The 18,861-nt window shown below is 34.8% G+C and overlaps 1 protein-coding gene across 1 annotated transcript; it reads left to right on the top strand.

Annotated features, from left to right (window-relative positions):
• The first annotated feature begins 2,194 nt into the window (after positions 1–2,194).
• cyp4t8 (cytochrome P450, family 4, subfamily T, polypeptide 8) lies at positions 2,195–18,223 on the top strand. The gene is made up of 12 exons (XM_067399947.1): positions 2,195–2,445; positions 3,364–3,508; positions 3,628–3,672; positions 6,192–6,319; positions 7,252–7,376; positions 7,455–7,609; positions 8,757–8,863; positions 9,000–9,190; positions 12,665–12,798; positions 14,278–14,342; positions 14,909–14,991; positions 17,216–18,223. Exons 1-12 carry the CDS (start codon positions 2,260–2,262, stop codon positions 17,391–17,393), a joined length of 1,542 nt encoding a protein of 513 aa, XP_067256048.1. The 5' UTR covers positions 2,195–2,259; the 3' UTR covers positions 17,394–18,223.
• The last annotated feature ends 638 nt before the right edge of the window (positions 18,224–18,861 follow it).

Genomic DNA, 18,861 nt, shown 5'->3' on the forward strand with positions numbered 1-18,861 from the left:
AGTGATTCATCAAAAAAAGATCATTCTGTCATCATTAGGCCCTTCCCTCTTGTCATGTAAAGCATTTGCACAAATGTTTTCATGCAGAAATGATGATTTATTGGGTGTTTAAAATATTACACATTTACAGAAATATTTTGAGTCAGCTGAAACCATACCACACACTCCTAGCAGCCTTTTTTATCAGCCGAAATGTTTAATATCATATTACTCTTTGCACCGCTGTTAAGCTCTTGATCTTTATATCCTGTGTATATAAAATCCTGCCAATTCATTCTGATAACACTTTACCATTTTAATCAGTAACTTTATCAAACATTATAACATTGTACAATGTGTAACACACAGATAAAAATATCATTAACTATGGTTATATAATATTTGAAAGAAGAACTGATGTGAGAAGCGTTGTATATTGTTGATGGCTTAACCTTCTGGTGCTGCTTGGCCGGTGGTCAAAAATGATTTATTTTAGTGTTTTACTATTTTTACTATTACTATATTTACTCTTTTAGTTTGATAATATGTTTTATTTAATATTTAGGTTTTTTTATGACATTTTATGGAACTAAATTATATTTATGGAATAATTATGATGCATTTATTACCTGTTAATCACTTTTTGTTCATAGACCTGAAAATGACATTTCCAACATAAACTGTCATAAATCTTGACTGCTTTGAAGAACAGACTTTTTTTCAAACTTTGGTCTCTTTTTACGACACTTGGCAGATTATTGTTAAAAAAAAAAAAAAAAAAAAGAGAAATGGGAAAAAAATAGTTATAGATGTTTAAGTTTATTAAAAAATGCACAAAAATAGTATGTCTTACTCTAAAACTGTGAGAAAAGTCAAAGCCATAAATCTAAAGAAGTTGTGTTCCAAGCCGCGCTCGTCTCTCACAAGGAACGTCATGGCAGTGATTGACAAGCCAGAGGGCCAATCGTTTATGCGATCGGCTGATGTTTTTAAGGCCCTACCTCGTGCACATATGATGTATATTAATATTATTCCTTTCAGTGCACCTAATAAATAGTCTTTTATCAGTTAGTAAAGACAGTTTCAAGTAATATTGCAAAAATATATAAAACAAAACATCCTCTTTAGCACCTTTAAGTATCTTTTTGGCTACTTTGTATTAGTGCATTAGCAGGAGGTTTCTGATCACAGGTGTTTGATTTATTAGAAGAGGAAATGACTGCAGCTGGTGATGAGGCTCAAACCAACACATACAGTAGACCAGGGATGGACAACTCCGGTCCTGGAGGGCCAGTGTCCTGCAGAGTTTATCTCCATCCCTGATAAAAACTCACTTGCCAATAACTTTCTACTAATCCTAAATACCTTGATTAGCTGGTTCAGGTGTGTTTGATTAGGGTTGGAGCTAAACTCTGCTGGACACTGGCCCTCCAGGACCGGAGTTGTCCATCCCTGCAGTAGACTTTGACTACTTTTACTTAACATTGTATAATTTATCCGCTAAATTGACAAGACCATTTTGAAGGATATTGGTTTACTTATGACCTTTTTGTGCACTTGAGCTTAACTGAGACTTGAGAGTCTGTAGACATTTAAAAGGTTGTTGTGTCGACCTTGATTTATTGCAAACATTGAGGTGTTCAGTTTTATTTTGATTTTAGAAAATAAACTTGATTTCTCATCTTACAAATCAATTGTTTCTTATTTTCACTGGCATGTCTCTCAGGCCTAGTGCATCTCTGAGCCTACATTCAGCATGAGTAAAATACTTAAAGTATCTGATTTTATCAGTACTTAAGACTTTTACTCAAGTCGTATTTGAATTGGTTACTTGTAACTTGTAGTGGAGTCATTTTCAATGTAAGGTATCAGTACATTTACTCAAGTATGGTTTAGGTACTCTTTACACCTCAGTATAAACACGATTATGTAAAGTAGCCTGCAGAGGCTAACAGCATTCAACAACAAAAGTTATTTAAAAACATTCAGAGATAAGAATATAATTGTCAAGTGCAAATAGGAACCATTTCCTGACCTTGGCCTAATAGCCTACAACATAATATTTCCTGATTGGTTACCTGATTTTTTTTTTTTTTTTTTTTACAGTGTATTCACAGCAACTTGCTATCAGGAAACCTGATGAAATTCTTTATTTGTTGTATAAAAGGTTGTTTGTTATGTCCAGCAGAAAGTCCGCCCCTCTCTCTCTTTACCACTTCCTCTTTCCCACATCAGGATCAATGACAGAACAGAACCCGAGCGGGACTGACAGCTCGTGCCATGCAGCTTTACGGGATTTTCCCGGTGAATTTGGAAGCGCTCTCCATGAGTCATGTCTTCACACTCGCGTTTCTTGTGTGTTTGGTGACAGTGGTTAGATTACTGATTATGAGGAGGAGGGGGATGCGAACTATGGAGCCGTTTCCAGGACCACCTGCACACTGGCTCTTCGGACACGTTAAGGAGGTAAACAACTACAGATATGAATGAATACCTGTGTCTCAGCAACTGCCCAGCTAACAAAAATATGTTCTAAGATATTAAAACTTTATTTCTGAATGTTCTCTGAACGTTCAAAGCGTCATTACATGTTTAAAACACCTTTTTTCCCCCCTGGTTATACGAACATTACATTTGATCATTTTGCAAACATTATATGAACGTTATGTTCTCTGAACATTCTGAATCCAACTAAAACATTTCAGGAAAAAAGATCAATGAACAATGTAGCCTGTAAATAAAATAATGTTTTTGTGATAACGTGTTGAGAACATTATTAAGACCAGATAACATGTTATTAATGTTCCTGGAAGAATGTTTGCTCATAACTTTGAGAGAATCTTGTCAGAACATTAGCCAACTTTCCCTGTTAGTTGTGTATAAGCTAAACCTGAAGTTCAGTCATGCATTTTTACTAGTGATTTTTATGTTGGTTTCAAACACCTTTTGAATAACTTTTAATAATAATTTTTGTGAGTTTTAGACTCCTAAAAATTAAAATATCATAATATATTTTATATCATTATATTTTAATATCTATTGGATAACTCCTGATGTACATGACATAAATGATGCTGCAAGTTGTCGCATGTTTTTTGTTGCCAATTCACGAGTAGGCCTACTACAAAATATATGAATAAAAATCCCCCTGTATTTGACCTCCTTATCTCCGAGGCCAGTAACCTCATGAGCCGTTGTCTATTCACTGCAACTCAACAATTACACAGTTCACTTGTAAGGCAATAAACAGAAGAGCCTTACATTGCACTCACATTCTTCAGCAGCAATTGGAAGAATTCACGTGAAATTAATAATTTTAGAGCATAATTTATTCTTGAAACATGTTGATAACAATTGCACAATCTGTTTTTTTTACATTTATAGTTTCACCAGGATGGACACGATTTGGAAAAGATTATGAAGTGGACTGAACAGTATCAATTTGCCTTTCCACTGTGGTTTGGCCCATCATTGTCCATTTTGAATATCCACCACCCATCTTATGTGAAGACCATTCTCACTACCACAGGTGCTGATCTCTGATTGTTTGAATGACACTTTTTAGATTTATAGTATACACTAATTCTTTCCTGAACATTAATAACCAAAACAAGCATTTTAAAAATGAGTATTTTGCTTCATTCACAGAACCCAAAGATGACTATGCATATAAGTTTTTCATCCCTTGGTTAGGTAAGATTACACTCTCTTTCTCTCTCTCTCTCTCTCTAAGCCTATATACATTAATCAGACTATTATTTAATGGTTTATTATTGGGTGTTTCTTCAACTATGGGAATTTTTAGAAAATAAATGTCCTTAAAACACAAACACACTCATACCCTCACTAGTTTACTTTATTGACTAACAGTGTCCAGCGGTCTATATACAAACACCATGGGAGAATTCTGTTTTTGTTCATTTTTCTGAACTGTCATAAATGTCATTTCCACCATCTCAAGTCATCATTCATTCTGTGGCAGAGGTGACTATTTCGGCAGCGGCCATTTGCACTAAATGAAAATAGCAGTATTTTCTTTGCACTAAGTGTAAACAGTTGTTAGATGCTATTTATACTTAGTGTAAATTGTGGCAGATAGGCTTACTATTTGCTCATCAGTGTATTGTAGTATACTATAAAACAGTATGCAGTAATAGCAACATATTCAGTGTGTATAATTATATTTATTTAAATCATAAACGGATGCAGGCTTATTGTGACATTACTGTCCCTAAAGCCCTCCCCTACACCTAACCCTACCCGTTAAACACTTTATTCTCACTAAATACATGTTAGGCACTTTATTTCCACTTTTTGAATATTAATTTTATTTAAAATAAACGCCTCTCAGAGCTGATATGCAATGAAAAAAAGCCAAGGGAGAAGAATGAGTTCTGCTGCATCAAAAGCTAAGGCTACCCATCTTACTCTCCGAGTCACTGATCCTGTTATCAGACAGGTTTCTTTTGTAATTTTCTCTGGCTCAATCAGACACTGGTGGGCAGAGTTAGTGTTAATAGTCTCTGCCAACAGGTTATTTGCACTTTATGTAAATAGACATTTTAATTTTATAATAAAATGGCAGTCTCATTAAAAATTTATTTTTGTATTTTAACCATTTTATGTATCCTAAAATTCACAAAATTAACGATCTGGTGTTGTTCTGTCATTTTAAACAACAAAAAAAATGTTTTGAAATTTTAAAAAAATTGCTACTTCACCGGAACGGTAAGAAAGATAATTACTTTTTTTTGGAAGTCACTATGTATATATATATATATATATATATATATATATATATATATATATATATATATAGTCACACTTAGACACACATATACTCACATAAATGAACTGGTGTGATTGTAACACAAAACGAGTTTTTTAAAATGCATGAAATAAAATCAATTATTCAGCCACAAATCAGTAAAAAAATGGACAGCAAGGGAAAGGTTAGACTCTAAAACATCAAGAGTACAAAACAGACACACCAACAGACTTACTTAGACACACTCACAGATACACACACAACACAATATTATACACACAAATTATCTGGTTTGGCTGTAACCATATGGAAAAAATCGAGCCAGAAGATTTAAATAGGTTGAAATCAGGTTGATTTGAGGTTGAAATCAGGTTGATTATGCTCTGATAAAGCATTTTGTTACATTTTCATTGAATGTTGATGTTATGTGTTACAACATGTCTTCTTCTGTGTTCAGGTTTGACTAGTAAAAATAATGCAAAAACTGACACTTCAAATCAACATTTCAAATAAATAAATAAATAAATAAAACTAAAAAACTAAACCTTGACAAAAAAGTAGTTAGAATGTCTAAATATCTATCCAAATCCACAACTTAAAAATAAATATTTAAGTCTATAAACAACTAGAGAATTTATAAGCCTTTTTTATATAGAGCTATATAGGAATCTAGTGACACCATGGCAGATATGTTTTTCTTTTTTTACTCCCCCAGATGGCACTAATCTACTTTAAAAAATTGGATTTTAATGGTAATGTCTCTATTTTAATATGAAATACTGCTTTAATTGAATAATAATAATAAATTAATAATTTAAAATATTAATTAGTTAAAAAAATAAAATATATTAAGTTGTAATTCTCTCGAAATGCAAACTAAAAAAATATTATTGAACAAAAATATGTTACATTGATTTTACTGAAAATTAAAAAAAGTTAATTTCAGGTGTTTGGCCACTTTTTTACCACAAACAACACAAGTGTGACCCCCAAGTGAAATATACCAGTGGGTTAAGTAATATTTTTTCAGCATTCAGCATATGTGGAAAAATTAAAGATGTTCTGTTCTGTGACTTTTACATTGATTTTTCATACATCACACATTTTTCACACAATTTTTCACATCAATCTCTTCACTCTTCACTGTTGTCACCTTGGCAAACAAATAAACGAACTAACTAAAATGTTGCTTGTTGCAAAAATGACGACATCTAAAGGACAGTTGTAATTCAACTAAAAAGCTGATTGTTTTTTGCATTTTATCTCTGGGTTCCAAATCTCTAGGAAACCAAAGTAAAACAATGAAATCTATACATAAACAGCATTTGAAATGTAGTGTAAAAACAGTTCCAATAAAAATCTACCCATGGGACATAAAAGTGGCTGTGGTTAAAGAAACACCCTGTTAGTAATCACTGCAGCTAACTCTTCACTGTCTCCTCAGGCGATGGCTTGCTTGTGTCTACTGGACAGAAATGGTTTCGGCATAGACGACTCCTCACTCCTGGTTTCCATTATGATGTTTTGAAGCCTTATGTGAAACTTATTTCTGATTCAACCAAAGTCATGCTTGTAGGTTTAAGGCATAGTTCACCCAAAAATCTAAATTGTTAACCAAAATTTAAGCTTTGTTGAAGTATGTATGTCTCTTTATCTTTTCCCAGCATAATGTACACAACTGTTAGTAAGTCATTAGTAAGTTTGCCCAAAAAATTGTCAGCACTGTCTCTGTGGCACTATCATTTCTCTGTTCGTTTGAGCATCTCCACTAGGGTTGCCAGGTTTTCACAACAAAACCCACCCAATTGCTACTCAAAACTAGCCCAATCGCATTTCGGGGGGTCAAATCCAATTTTTGGTTGGGTTCCCTTGGTAAAATTTGCATTCCAGGGGTTAAATATCATGTTATTTGGGGTCACTTCAACCCGCGGATATGAAAAACAACCCCTGCAACAGTGTTAAAGTAAACTAACTTGGCAACACTGATCTCAAACAACCTGAAGCAGCAGCATTGGCACAACCAATTATGTAACTTTGGGGTGGGACTGTCAAACAACAGTAGACGAAAGCATTTTTTCCCAGCTAACAGGGAATATTCTCAGAACTTTGGCTAACATTCTAGTAAGGTTCTTTTAAACTTCTGAATAAACTTTCTTCCAGAGGACGTGTTCAAAGTTATCTCATCTTTAATAATGTTTTCAAAACGATTGCACTAAAGATTATTTATACATTCATCTAAGGTTTTTTTAAATGTTACAGAGAACATTCAAAAGTAACATTCTCAGAATGTTTTTAAAATGCTAAAATGGAATGTTTCCCTAATGCTCCACATAATCAAAAACGTTGGACATTTTAAACATTCAGAGAACATAATGGGGAATATAGCAAAATGTTCTTAGAATATATTTTTGTTGGCTGGGTTGAGAAACCTGTTTGAAATTCCTTATTGTGGGGTAATGTTGGTGACATATGATACACTTTAAGTTTATTTTTCTGTCTTTAAGGATAAGTGGGAAGTTTATGCTAAATCAGAAGAGTCATTTGAACTGTTTAAGCATGTAAGTCTCATGACCCTGGACAGCATCATGAAATGCGCATTCAGCTGTAACAGCAACTGTCAGACAGACAGGTCAGTTAATACTCTGTTATCTAGTCTGTTTGTACGTATTCATCTCCTTTTAGTAAAATCTCCCTGATCTCATTGCAGTGGAACCAACCCATACATCCAGGCAGTGTATGACCTCTGCCACCTGGTGAACCTCAGGTTCAGAGTTTTTCCATATCACAGCAAGGCCATATTTCATCTTAGTCCACATGGATACAAATTCAGGAAGGCAACCAACATAGCACAAAGTCATACAGGTGTTGTTTCTTTGACAAGCCACAGTCATGCACCTCATGAGCAGCCCACACTCGCAGAACCCCACAGAAACACAGCGGATATAATGTAATCTTTGTAAATGTAATCTGAAAACAATTAGATTAACTGTGATTTTGAGCCTCTGAATTGCATGAGGCTCTCGAAATTGTGTAATATGGCAGTGTATAAGAAAAAAAAACTATGCATTTGATTTGAGCAGCCTCACCAGTCCATCAGTTTGGCCGACCAATGAAAGACCTGGTAATGTTCAGGAAGCCTGTTTAAAACAATGATTGCTGATGCCAAAATTGACAAATCCATTTCTCAGAATTCTGCACATTTTGTGAAAGATTATATCTGGGTCTGCTCATCGGGCGGTTGTTTTATCCATACGTGCTACTGTATACATCTTAGCTAACCTGAATATACACTACAGGCCCCGATATACTCATGGCTAAGTTCGTTTTTGTTCTTCACTTTGAACTTTAGAGACACACCTACTTATTATATAACAGCCATGGACCAGTGCTAGTTCAAACTTTTCCGGAAAGATTTTGTCCGAAATTACCTCACACCAGTTTGACTTCAATTTCGCTTAAAGTATATTGGGGCCTTACCGTTCAAACAAAAGGTTATGTTTTGCTTTTGAAAGAAATCAATACTTTTATGCTGCAAGGATGCATTCAATTGATCAAAAGTGACAGTAAAAACATTTATAATGTTACAAAAGATTTCCATTTCAAATCCTGTTCTTTTGAACTTTCTGTTTGTCAAATAATTCTGAAAAAAAAAGGTATCACAGTTTCCACTAAAATATAAGCAGCAAAACTGCTTTCAACATTGATAATAATAAGAAATGAGCAGCAAATTGGCATATTAGAACGATTTCTGAAGGATCATGTGACACTGAAGACTGGAGTAATGATGCTGAAAATTCAGCTTTGATCATTTAAAATATATTCAAATTAAAAAGTTATTTTAAATTGTGCATCTATTTCACAACATTACTGTTTTTACTATATTTTTGATCAAATAAATGCAGCCTTAGTGAGCATAAGAGACTTAAACCCTCACCAACCCCAAACTTTTGAATGGTAGTGAAAAACAAGCAAAGCTATCATGTCATCTCAATTTCTTAATATTTTTCAGCGGAAGTTATCAGAAAGAGGAAGGAAGTCTTGAGGATTGAGAAGGAACAGGGCATTGTTAAAAACAAACGATATTTGGACTTTCTGGATATTCTTCTGTCCGCCCGAGTATGATTTTCCCAAGCACTTACACAATATTTTTACTTAATGAAAATCCTTTATAGCTAACATTTTGTTACCTATTACACAGTGCAATTGTATTATTATTGATGTCACAGATTGCGGTTTTGTGTGTCGGTCTCAGGACGAGAATCAGCAGGGTTTGTCAGATGAGGATATCAGGGCTGAAGTGGACACATTCATGTTTGAAGGCCATGATACTACAGCTAGTGGAATATCTTGGATCTTCTACAATCTGGCATGTAACCCTGAGCACCAGGAGAAATGCAGGGAGGAGATCTTGCAAGTTTTGGATGGAAAAGACATGCTGGATTGGTACTGTCATTACTGTCATCACTCGACTCATGTGACGTTGTGTTGGACAGTTGAGAGTGTCAAGTGTAGGATCCTGGTTTGTTAATAGTGGTATGATGGGAAAGGTAGGTCTGTCACAGTAACATAGGGCTGCTCCAAAATAGCAAAAATCATATTCACAGTTATTTTGGTCAATATTGTAATCACAATTATGTAACACAATTAAAGCCCAGTTCACACCGCCAGTGATACAAAGCGACTTGATCCCTTTCATTTTAATGGAGAGCTGCATCCCAACTCAGCGGCTGCATCCTTCAAAGGCGGCATTCTAAGGCCAATTGTGTGAACATGGTGAACATATTTAGACAAGTTGTGAACCATGTTTTGTTTTCAGAAAGTTGAATATAAAAAGTCGTTACTGCTGCTCGTCAATAACAGCTGTCACAGTTAGTAGGCAACAAGAACAATCTTCCGTAGGCTAGACTGTCCCCAAGCGCGGATTAGGAGAGAAAACAGATGTGACGTGCTGACATTAAGCAGAATGCAAAAAATGACATCATGAATATGCTAACTGATGTGTGACGTCATCTAGCCATTTAGCAACATTTCAGGCAGGCTTTAGCTACTTTCTTTAGAAAATAGTTGGCAAAACTGACCGTCCCACACCTTCTGTGGCCTTTGAAGGATGCAGCCTCTGAATTGGGACGCAGCTAGTGACCATTGGCCACAACAGGATGTAGGCGTGTCCAGTGACGCGACAAAGTTGAGATATGCTTAACTTGATGCAAATTAAGTGTGAGTTTCGAGAGCGACAACCTATAGGAGTGAAGTCAGTGAAGTGCGCGTAATCCGTCACTACATCTTGTACAGGAGTGTTGGCGGCAAGATAGACGAGAAGTTAATTTTAGCCATCAACAACTTTGCTAAAATTTATGATGTCTCTCTGTGTACATACAATGGTACTCACCATGCTCTGAACCCAGATAGACCGGTGAATGCCCTTTTGTGAGCACTAGCTGTTTTTGTTCATCTTTGACATTACGCATTATGCAATGCTGTGTAAAAAACAACCCAAGTTGGGTTGAAAATGGACAAACCCAGTGGTTGGGTTAAATGTTTGCCCAACATTCTGGCCAGTTTTATTTAACTCAACTCTTGTTTAAAAATGACTATATGGCTGGCTTAAAATGAACCCAAAATAGGTTGGAAATTAAAAAAACAGACACATAATTACTAGAAGCAGCACTAATAATTATAAGGTGAACATTTATTAATAAGCAATTTAATGTTTGTTTAATTATTATTCATAAATCTTATTAATAAGCGTTAATTTCCAACATTCTTTGGGTTCATTTTAAGCAAGCAATACAGTAATATTTAAACGGTAACACTTTACAATAAGGTTCATTAGTTAAACATAAGTTAATGTATTAACTATCATGAACTAACCATGAGCAATACATTTGTTACTGTATTTACTAATCTTCGCTAACGTTAGTTAATGAAAATACAGTTGTTCATTGTTTGTTCATGTTAGTTCACAGTGCATTAACTGTGCATGAACTGTTAACAAGATTTTGAAATTAACATTAACAAAGATTAATAAATGCTGTATAAGTGCAGTTAACTAATGTAGATAACTAATGTTAAATAATAAACCTTATTGTAAAGTGTAACCATTTAAACAATAGTTGAGTTAAATAAAACTACCCAGGAGGTTGGGCAAACATTTAACCCATTCGCTGAATCAAAAAACAACACATTTGCTGGATTTGTCCATTTTCAACCCAACTTGGGTTGTTTTTAACCCAGCAGTGTATGTGCTGATTTCAGTATATAAGGTTGCTATAACAAAATTTTAGATACATTGGAAATTTCACAATTCCCCCTACCAATTTCTATACCACAGCAGATACTAATACTAGGTCAACTAATGCAAGAAAAAAAGTCCTCAAACTATTTTCAAAGACAAGTAAATAGTCACTCATACAATAAAAATCTGACATATAAAAATATATAAAAATATGACAAATACAGTAGAAAAAAGATAAACAATGCTTAAAGTTCTTAATGCAAGTCTATCTAATGGTATAGTGTTCAGCTAGTCTGCAACATAAGTTAAATAAAGTAATCAAATGTAAAAAGAAAACACTACATAGTCTTCACTGAATGTCCATTTTATCTCAGTTATGTTTTCATAATCATTGGAAGCCAAAATCAAAACATAAATTCACTTAATTGCACAGTCCTAGTAACAAATATATCAAGATATTTTGCTGGAAATTCAATGAAAATAAATCTTTAAGCATTTTTGAATAATATAATGAATTATAATACTTTACAATTGGCAGGTACTGTATGACATTTTATTTTAGCATTTTATAGCAACAATCACTGACACAATGTGTATTTTTGTCTCTTTTTTATCTTAAAGGTCCCGTTTTTTGTGTTTTTTTTGAAGCTTTGATTGTGTTTATAGTGTGCAATATAACATGTGTTCATGTTTCGCGTGCAAAACACAGTATTTTTCACATAATTTACTTATCTGTATACCGCTGTTTCCACTGTCATAAAAACGGACTGATGACTTCCTTGTTCTATAAAGTCCCTCCTTCAGAAATACGTAACAAGTTCTGATTGTGCCAGCGGTTCCTGTGTTGTGATTCGACAGCAGCTTAGCGCTCCTTGCCCAGAAAGGTCACGCCTCTTACCATAACGTGTGCTGCACATAGTTTTACATGTGGATTATTGTGGTGTTGTGCCGAATGAACACAAAAGACAATAATTTGCGAGAGACTGAACTCTTTAATCTCCACAAGCAGCGACAGAAAATGTACAACGTTAGCACTCACTCAGAAGAGTACATCATACGGAAAACAGCCATATACATCAACATAGTCCCTTCTTGTGGCCATTATGTGCACTGCAGTCCAACATTAACTATTGCAGTAAGGATACCACAATTATAATTTTCGGGAACCGAGTCAAACATAAATTGTAACCATTGATCTCTAAGTACAGCGTTCCTGGGAAGGCCAAACAAAGGTGATTGGACTGCGGGATGAAAATAACAGCATTTCGACGACATGGCGACAAACACACTCTACAAACGCAACTCTTGTGTATTCCTGTGGGCGGAGGTTAGTCAAACTGTTTTAGTGACGTCATTAAAGAAGGAAGTAGAGAGATGTAGTCCAAACTGGCCGTTCGATGTAGGCGACTTCTGTTAAATAAAATATCTCGCTTGGCATTGAACTTTGAGCTTTAAAATTTTACATATTTTATTTATACTCTAACAACAACATTACACACTAACTAACGTTTGAAACATGGGATCACAAAGAACGGGACCTTTAAAAATATACAATACAAATACTATATTAGCCGTTTTGGCTCAGCTATGCTATATTGATAGCAAACAACTCAAATCCCACTATGCATTTCCTCATTATGCCTTGCTGTCATTGGTAATGCCTGTTTCTCCTTCTGTTTCAGGGAAGACCTCAATAAAATCCCTTATACCACAATGTGCATTAAAGAATCTCTGCGGCTTTGCCCTCCTGTGCCGGGAATATCACGAAAGTTGACTAAACCCTTGACTTTTTTTGATGGACGGACTGTACCTGAAGGTAATTCTTTGATCATCCAGTGACTCTCAAACTCCAAAACTGACAGTCTGAACAAGGCTTTTCTGGCAGTGTGCAAGTACTGTGATTTTGAATGAATAATGGCTGATATTTCAGGCTGTTCCTCACACAATTGCTATCAGAAGACTAAAGAAGACAAGTGCACAAATCATATCCTACTTTTATAGTACTTTTATGGCACTTTATAGTACTTTTTTAACGTTTTGACACATGACAGTCACTTGGTCATCTTCTAGTTTCAATGCAAGAAGACATTTGGTTCCACTTTATATTAGGTGTCTTTAACTATGTATTTAGGTCCAAAAAAAAGTTTGGTACAATGTACTTCTTGTATTGCAAAATAATTTTGCTGCTATTGAGGTCAAATGGGTCAAATGTATAATTATAGATGCAATTGACCCTTCGCCGGGAGTTTGATTGACAGGCGATCTAACCAATCATAACGCCAAATCCGCCATTTTGTCAGACAAAGCAGTCAGTAGTAGATTAACCTCGGTGGACTTGAACTTGAAAAATGGTGTGTACTGACGTCTTTCTGCGTTTGAAACGGCATTCCTTCTGATGTTCATTCATGTTTATTTGATGCTATAAATTAACTAGTGAGAAGAGATGATCGGTTCACGAGCCGCTTGAGCCGAGGCGGTACAGCAATCTGTCACGACACATTAAAGAGCCACAAAACGGTTTTTATTGTTTGAATTTCTTAAAAAATTACACAATTTGAAAGATGGGACTTTGATTAATATCATAAATAACCTGCTCTGTCTTGTCTGTTGATGTGTTGTCAGTGTCCTCTTTGCTCCGCGATGTATTTTTCACTGCGTGTGGCCTGACAGCGTCACGGCTTGTCTTTGTGAAGGGTCAATTACAGAAGTTTTTTATAGATGTAGTAATATTATTACATGCAGGTATTTTTAAAAAAATAAGTGCGTGGCATCAAATTATTCATTTAAATCTTAGTACAAAGTAGTTAATAAGTAATTAGTAGTAGTAAATGGTGGTTAATAAGTAAAACGTATATCAAGTAACCCTTAATATATAGTAGGACCAGATATTTAATGAGCAAAATAAAAATGAGTTGATGACAGAGTTTACATTTTTGCTCGATTTCATTAATGGTCCAAAAACTTAAGCCAAATGCAACAGACGCAAAACTACAGCATTTTATGAGAAGAACGAACAGCATTAGACAACATGGACAAACTTGCAAAGGCAGTCCTTCATATAATATATTGCTTAATGTTTTCATTGTTTTGGCAACTAGTAAGTATGACGTTTGAAATAATGCCTACTGCTTTAAACCCTGTTCAACCCTTATAAACAAACACAATGACCTCTAACTCAGAGAACATCTGTTCAAACATTAACCTAGCTGCTTGTTGTTCAGTTACTTGTCTTATCCAGGATGACACTGAACGAATACATAACTGCATGCCGTAAAACACTGTTTCTCTTCCATAGGTAGTACCATTGGAGTTAGCATTTATGGGATCCACTTGAATGCCACAGTGTGGGAGAATCCATATGTATGAGTGCTTTCTTTACATCTGAAATATGCAATGCATGGCTCATTACATAACATCACGCAAATAAGTCACAACAGAATCTTGAATGAAAAATTAAATAACAAAAAAAAGTATACAATGGGGTCCAAATGCCGGAGGCAAATTGTGAAAGTGCTCTATTTGCATTTTTATTTTTTTAATAGGCCTACATTATTTCAGCATAACCTGATTTGTTGAAAAATGTCTGTCTTTTGCTTTAATGAAAGCAGCACTGGAGCTACATGAACAAAACCTGATGATCATGTTCTCCAGCATGATTTGAGATGCATCTTGTGTGAAAACAAAGAGTCACGGATTTAAATCACAGACTTCAGTCTCATACTATCGGACCCCACTATAATATCATCAAAACACCCTCACTCAGAACAAAACCATTATTTTAATCTTAATAATTTTATGTTTGTAAAATTTACTTCACCAGAAGAAAATATTATAAGAGAACAAAACAAGTAAAACAGAGATTCATTCATTTCTAAAGTCTGTATTTATAGTCAGTAAGTGTATTTAAAATGTTATGTTGTCCACAGGTGTATGATCCATTGAGGTTTCTGCCTGAGAACTCTGCTAAGAGGTCACCTCATGCTTTTGTGCCCTTCTCTGCTGGACCCAGGTTTGTAAGCCGGCGAGTGCTGAAGAGACATGAACGGTTTAGCAAGTGGGTCATTCACTCACATTTCAGTCACACAGAATAGAGCTGTTCTTTGGCTTGGAGTTTAGAGTGTAGAATGTCTCTAACCTCAGTTCAACCCTCATGAGAGCAAATAGCAGTGAGGTGCTTAGTAATGCTGATTCTTCGAAAAATATAGAGTGGTTCACTCAAAAAAGAAAATTTAAGTTCAAACCTGCATGCAGTTTTTGCTATCCAACAGAAAAGTAAGATTCGTCAAGGAGCTCTTTTCTGTACAATGACAATTCATAGTAATCACGTTTGTCATGCTTCAAAAAACATCAAATTACCATACAAGTAGCCTATACTTGCTATGCTATAATTGTCACAATACTTTATTTCAAGATTTCTGAACTCGTATGCATAGTAGATGAACAAACAGAAATTTAACTCATTATTCATTAAAAATCGTACCTTCTGCTGCAGCCTTTTAATGTCATTCTCCATTCTGCATATATAAATAGCATTTTGCAATCAGTGCTGTCCTATCCTGACACAAAGCACACTGTTTTGGAATCTGAACGCAGATGCAAATGGAAGTTAGGAAGATTTTCAGTGAATTAAAATGTTCCCTAATAAAAACTTTTGGACTACATTTATGATAAATGCAGCTTGACACACATCACTATGAACTGTTGTTGTTTGGAAAAGAACTGCATAAAGAACTGAACTTTTCCTATGTGAACTTTTCCTTCAAATGACCTCAGTTCATCCCTGATGAGAGCAATACAGCAACTGATAAACAGCAATAAAGCAATTGATAATGGCGGTCATTTTAGCAGTGATTTTGTTTGAAAAGATTTACTAAGTTGGCTTAGCTACTTGGGAAAAACAGTTGTATTGAATTTGCATATTTACTTGCAGATAACATAATATTAATAAATAAAGGACACAATAAAGGCTAAGTGGACTTTCATGACTGTTTCTTAACAAACTTAAATGTACTTTAAAAGCACACGTTGTAAAAATATCAAATACATTTTTTTCTTTAACGTGCATTTTAAATTAGAATGTTTTAATGGCGTGCCTTAAAGAAGCATATGTATGCACATGTAATTCACACACATAAGGGGTGGAGTGTTTTAAAGGTTTGACAAGGCATGACAAAAATTTGAGAACCACTGGCATAAAGTAATTAATTATTGGTGGTTTGCATAATATTCTGAGTTTTCATTTCACTGTTTTTATTCATTTCATATTGAGGAATACTGAGTGAAATGAGTAAATGCCTGCTCAAATTAGTTTAGAACTACAATAATCATGTTCACACAGCACACACAATGCCTCTGCACTTACGATTTCTCTCAACATGGATACAAGAGAGCTGTCGGTCAATAAATGGGAAAACAAAGCAACTTGCGTTACTTGTTGAAAAAAGTAACTCAGATATCTTGCTCTAAAAAAACCTATTGATTTAAAAGTAATGAGTTACTTTGGTTACTTGAAAAAAGTAATCTGATTACATATCTCACATCACTTTTAATGCATTACCCCCAACTCTGGTAAGGTCAGCCACAAAAATAACTCTGTCCACATCTTTTCTTTGCTAATTTAACACCAAAAAAGGGTTTGAGCTGGTGCAAGCTGTTAGTAAATCTGGCCCTAAGTGTCTGAAAAACATTACATTCAGCACTTAGGTATATTTCAAAATATTTTTTATTTCTCTAATAAGTACTCATTTTAAACATTTTGCTAAAGTGTTCTTCATTTTTTATAAGGATATGCTTGCATTGGCGTTCATAGCACTGACACAAAATGTTTTTAGAATTTGATTTCCTCAGTAAGTATTTTAGAAACCTTATTATTAGAAAACTAATTTCAGGTTGCTCTTGGATGACTTGATTTAACTTTGAATTAAAATTATTTCTGAACTCCTATGATTGTGATTGAATAAACTACGTTAAAACCGTCCAGGGCAGAGTTTCCCAAAAGCATCGTAAGCCTAAGTTGATCATTGCTCCATTGGTGGACTTAAGCTTACGATGCTTTTGGGAAACTCTGCCAAAACGGTGTTGTCTGACTTGTAAACAGATTGTTCTGAATTTATACATTTCGTACTAATACAAAAATATTTGCTTCAGATAGAAAAAAGATATGGTGTTTATTAAAAGAAAGAAATGGTACAGATAAACAGCTAATAAAGCTTCTGATGTATATCTGATTACAGAAACTGCATTGGACAGAACTTTGCCATGAATGAGATGAAAGTAGCGGTGGCGCTGACTCTGAAGAAATATCGCCTCATTAAAGACCCCAAACACACCCCGAAGATGATCCCTCAAGTAGTGCTCAGATCACTCAATGGAATTCACATCAAGATCAAATTAGTAGAAAATGATTCATGAAAAGAAAGAGTGTACATTGACCCTGTTTGACATGCTATAAGGCATGTTTGCTCTGAGAAGAATGACAGTGACTTAATTTAAATAATTTACTGCACAGCATTATTCAGTACATTTAGCGCCTGGAAACTGGATGCTTAGTGAATAAGATGATTTTTGCAGTGAAATTCTACATACTTAAGTGGTCCAACTTGCTTAGTGAATTCACTCCTTACGCCTCATTCACACTGTCAGCAGTTTTGTCTCTAAATGTGGTCAGTTGCTGTGTATCGGTTGGTCGCGGTCACTCACGTCACCCAAAGTCACCAGCTTTCTTTGAATATTCACTGACAGTGTGCATGAGGCCTCCTGCGATCTGATATATATATATATACACAAGGCATTTAAAAAAATCCAAGGAAATATTTTCAAGTAATATGAATTCATTTGAAACTGAATTAATACATTGCCTGAGCTACATTACTACACTTATTCTGAAATTAGAGCTCTCTAAAATGAAATAAATGACCTGCAGATAAATTCTTGTGATTTGTAATTAGTGAAAAATGTTCATTAATTAGCTTGTTTTAGGTGTTTTTTGTTTTGTTTTGAAAAGTGTATTGCCTTTTTGATGTATGATGCATGAAAACTATTTTAGTGGTTATTGTGAATAGTTTCCTCTCATCAGCATTACATGTTTTAAATAAAAATTCAGTTTTACATCATTTGAAATAAACAGTGTGGTGACTCTTAGAGGCCAATAGTTCACCCAAAAATAAAAATGTCATTTACTCACCCTTGTGTTGTTCCAAAGCTGTAACGAAGTGTTTTGCAGTTGTAGAATACAGTCAATAAACACCCTCTGCTGGGCCTTTCAGGCATCAACAGCCTAAGGGTTCTTTAAAAGGATTGTTACTAAGGATTACAAGCACTTATTGACCACTGTTATACAAGCTGTACACTCACTACTTTACATTGTAGCAATGTGTAATTTCTTCAGTGTTGTCACATGAAAAGATATTGTAAGGGTGGAACTCCTACAGTGGTTCAGACTGTAAGGTTTGCCGAGCAACTAAAGAAACTTTATCAGTAAGATGGTAGAAAGCTGTACATTTCTTGTATATTACCACCCACTGCAACTTATACCAACGACAGAAATAAGCGCAGTTATAATAGCAAAATATGTGGGAGAGCATTGCTATAGTGTGACAATATTGTATTGCAATAGGGAGCACATTAATGTTAATACTAAATCAAAACTAGTTAGCACATCATTTGTAATTGAAAGGGTTTAATGACAATATCTGATTATGGTTACACTTAAAATAATTACAAAATAGATGTATGAGATGATAAAATCATATACCATTAATTGTACACCGCACGTATGAAAAAGTTACCTAAGAGATAGTTAAAGAGAGAGTGAAAGAGGAAGAGAGAGAGAGACAGAAGGAGGACCAGAGAGGGCCCAAGAAAAGAAGAGCATAAAAAA

This window comes from Chanodichthys erythropterus, chromosome 2, assembly GCF_024489055.1.
Source record: "Chanodichthys erythropterus isolate Z2021 chromosome 2, ASM2448905v1, whole genome shotgun sequence".
Lineage (NCBI taxonomy): Eukaryota > Metazoa > Chordata > Actinopteri > Cypriniformes > Xenocyprididae > Chanodichthys > Chanodichthys erythropterus.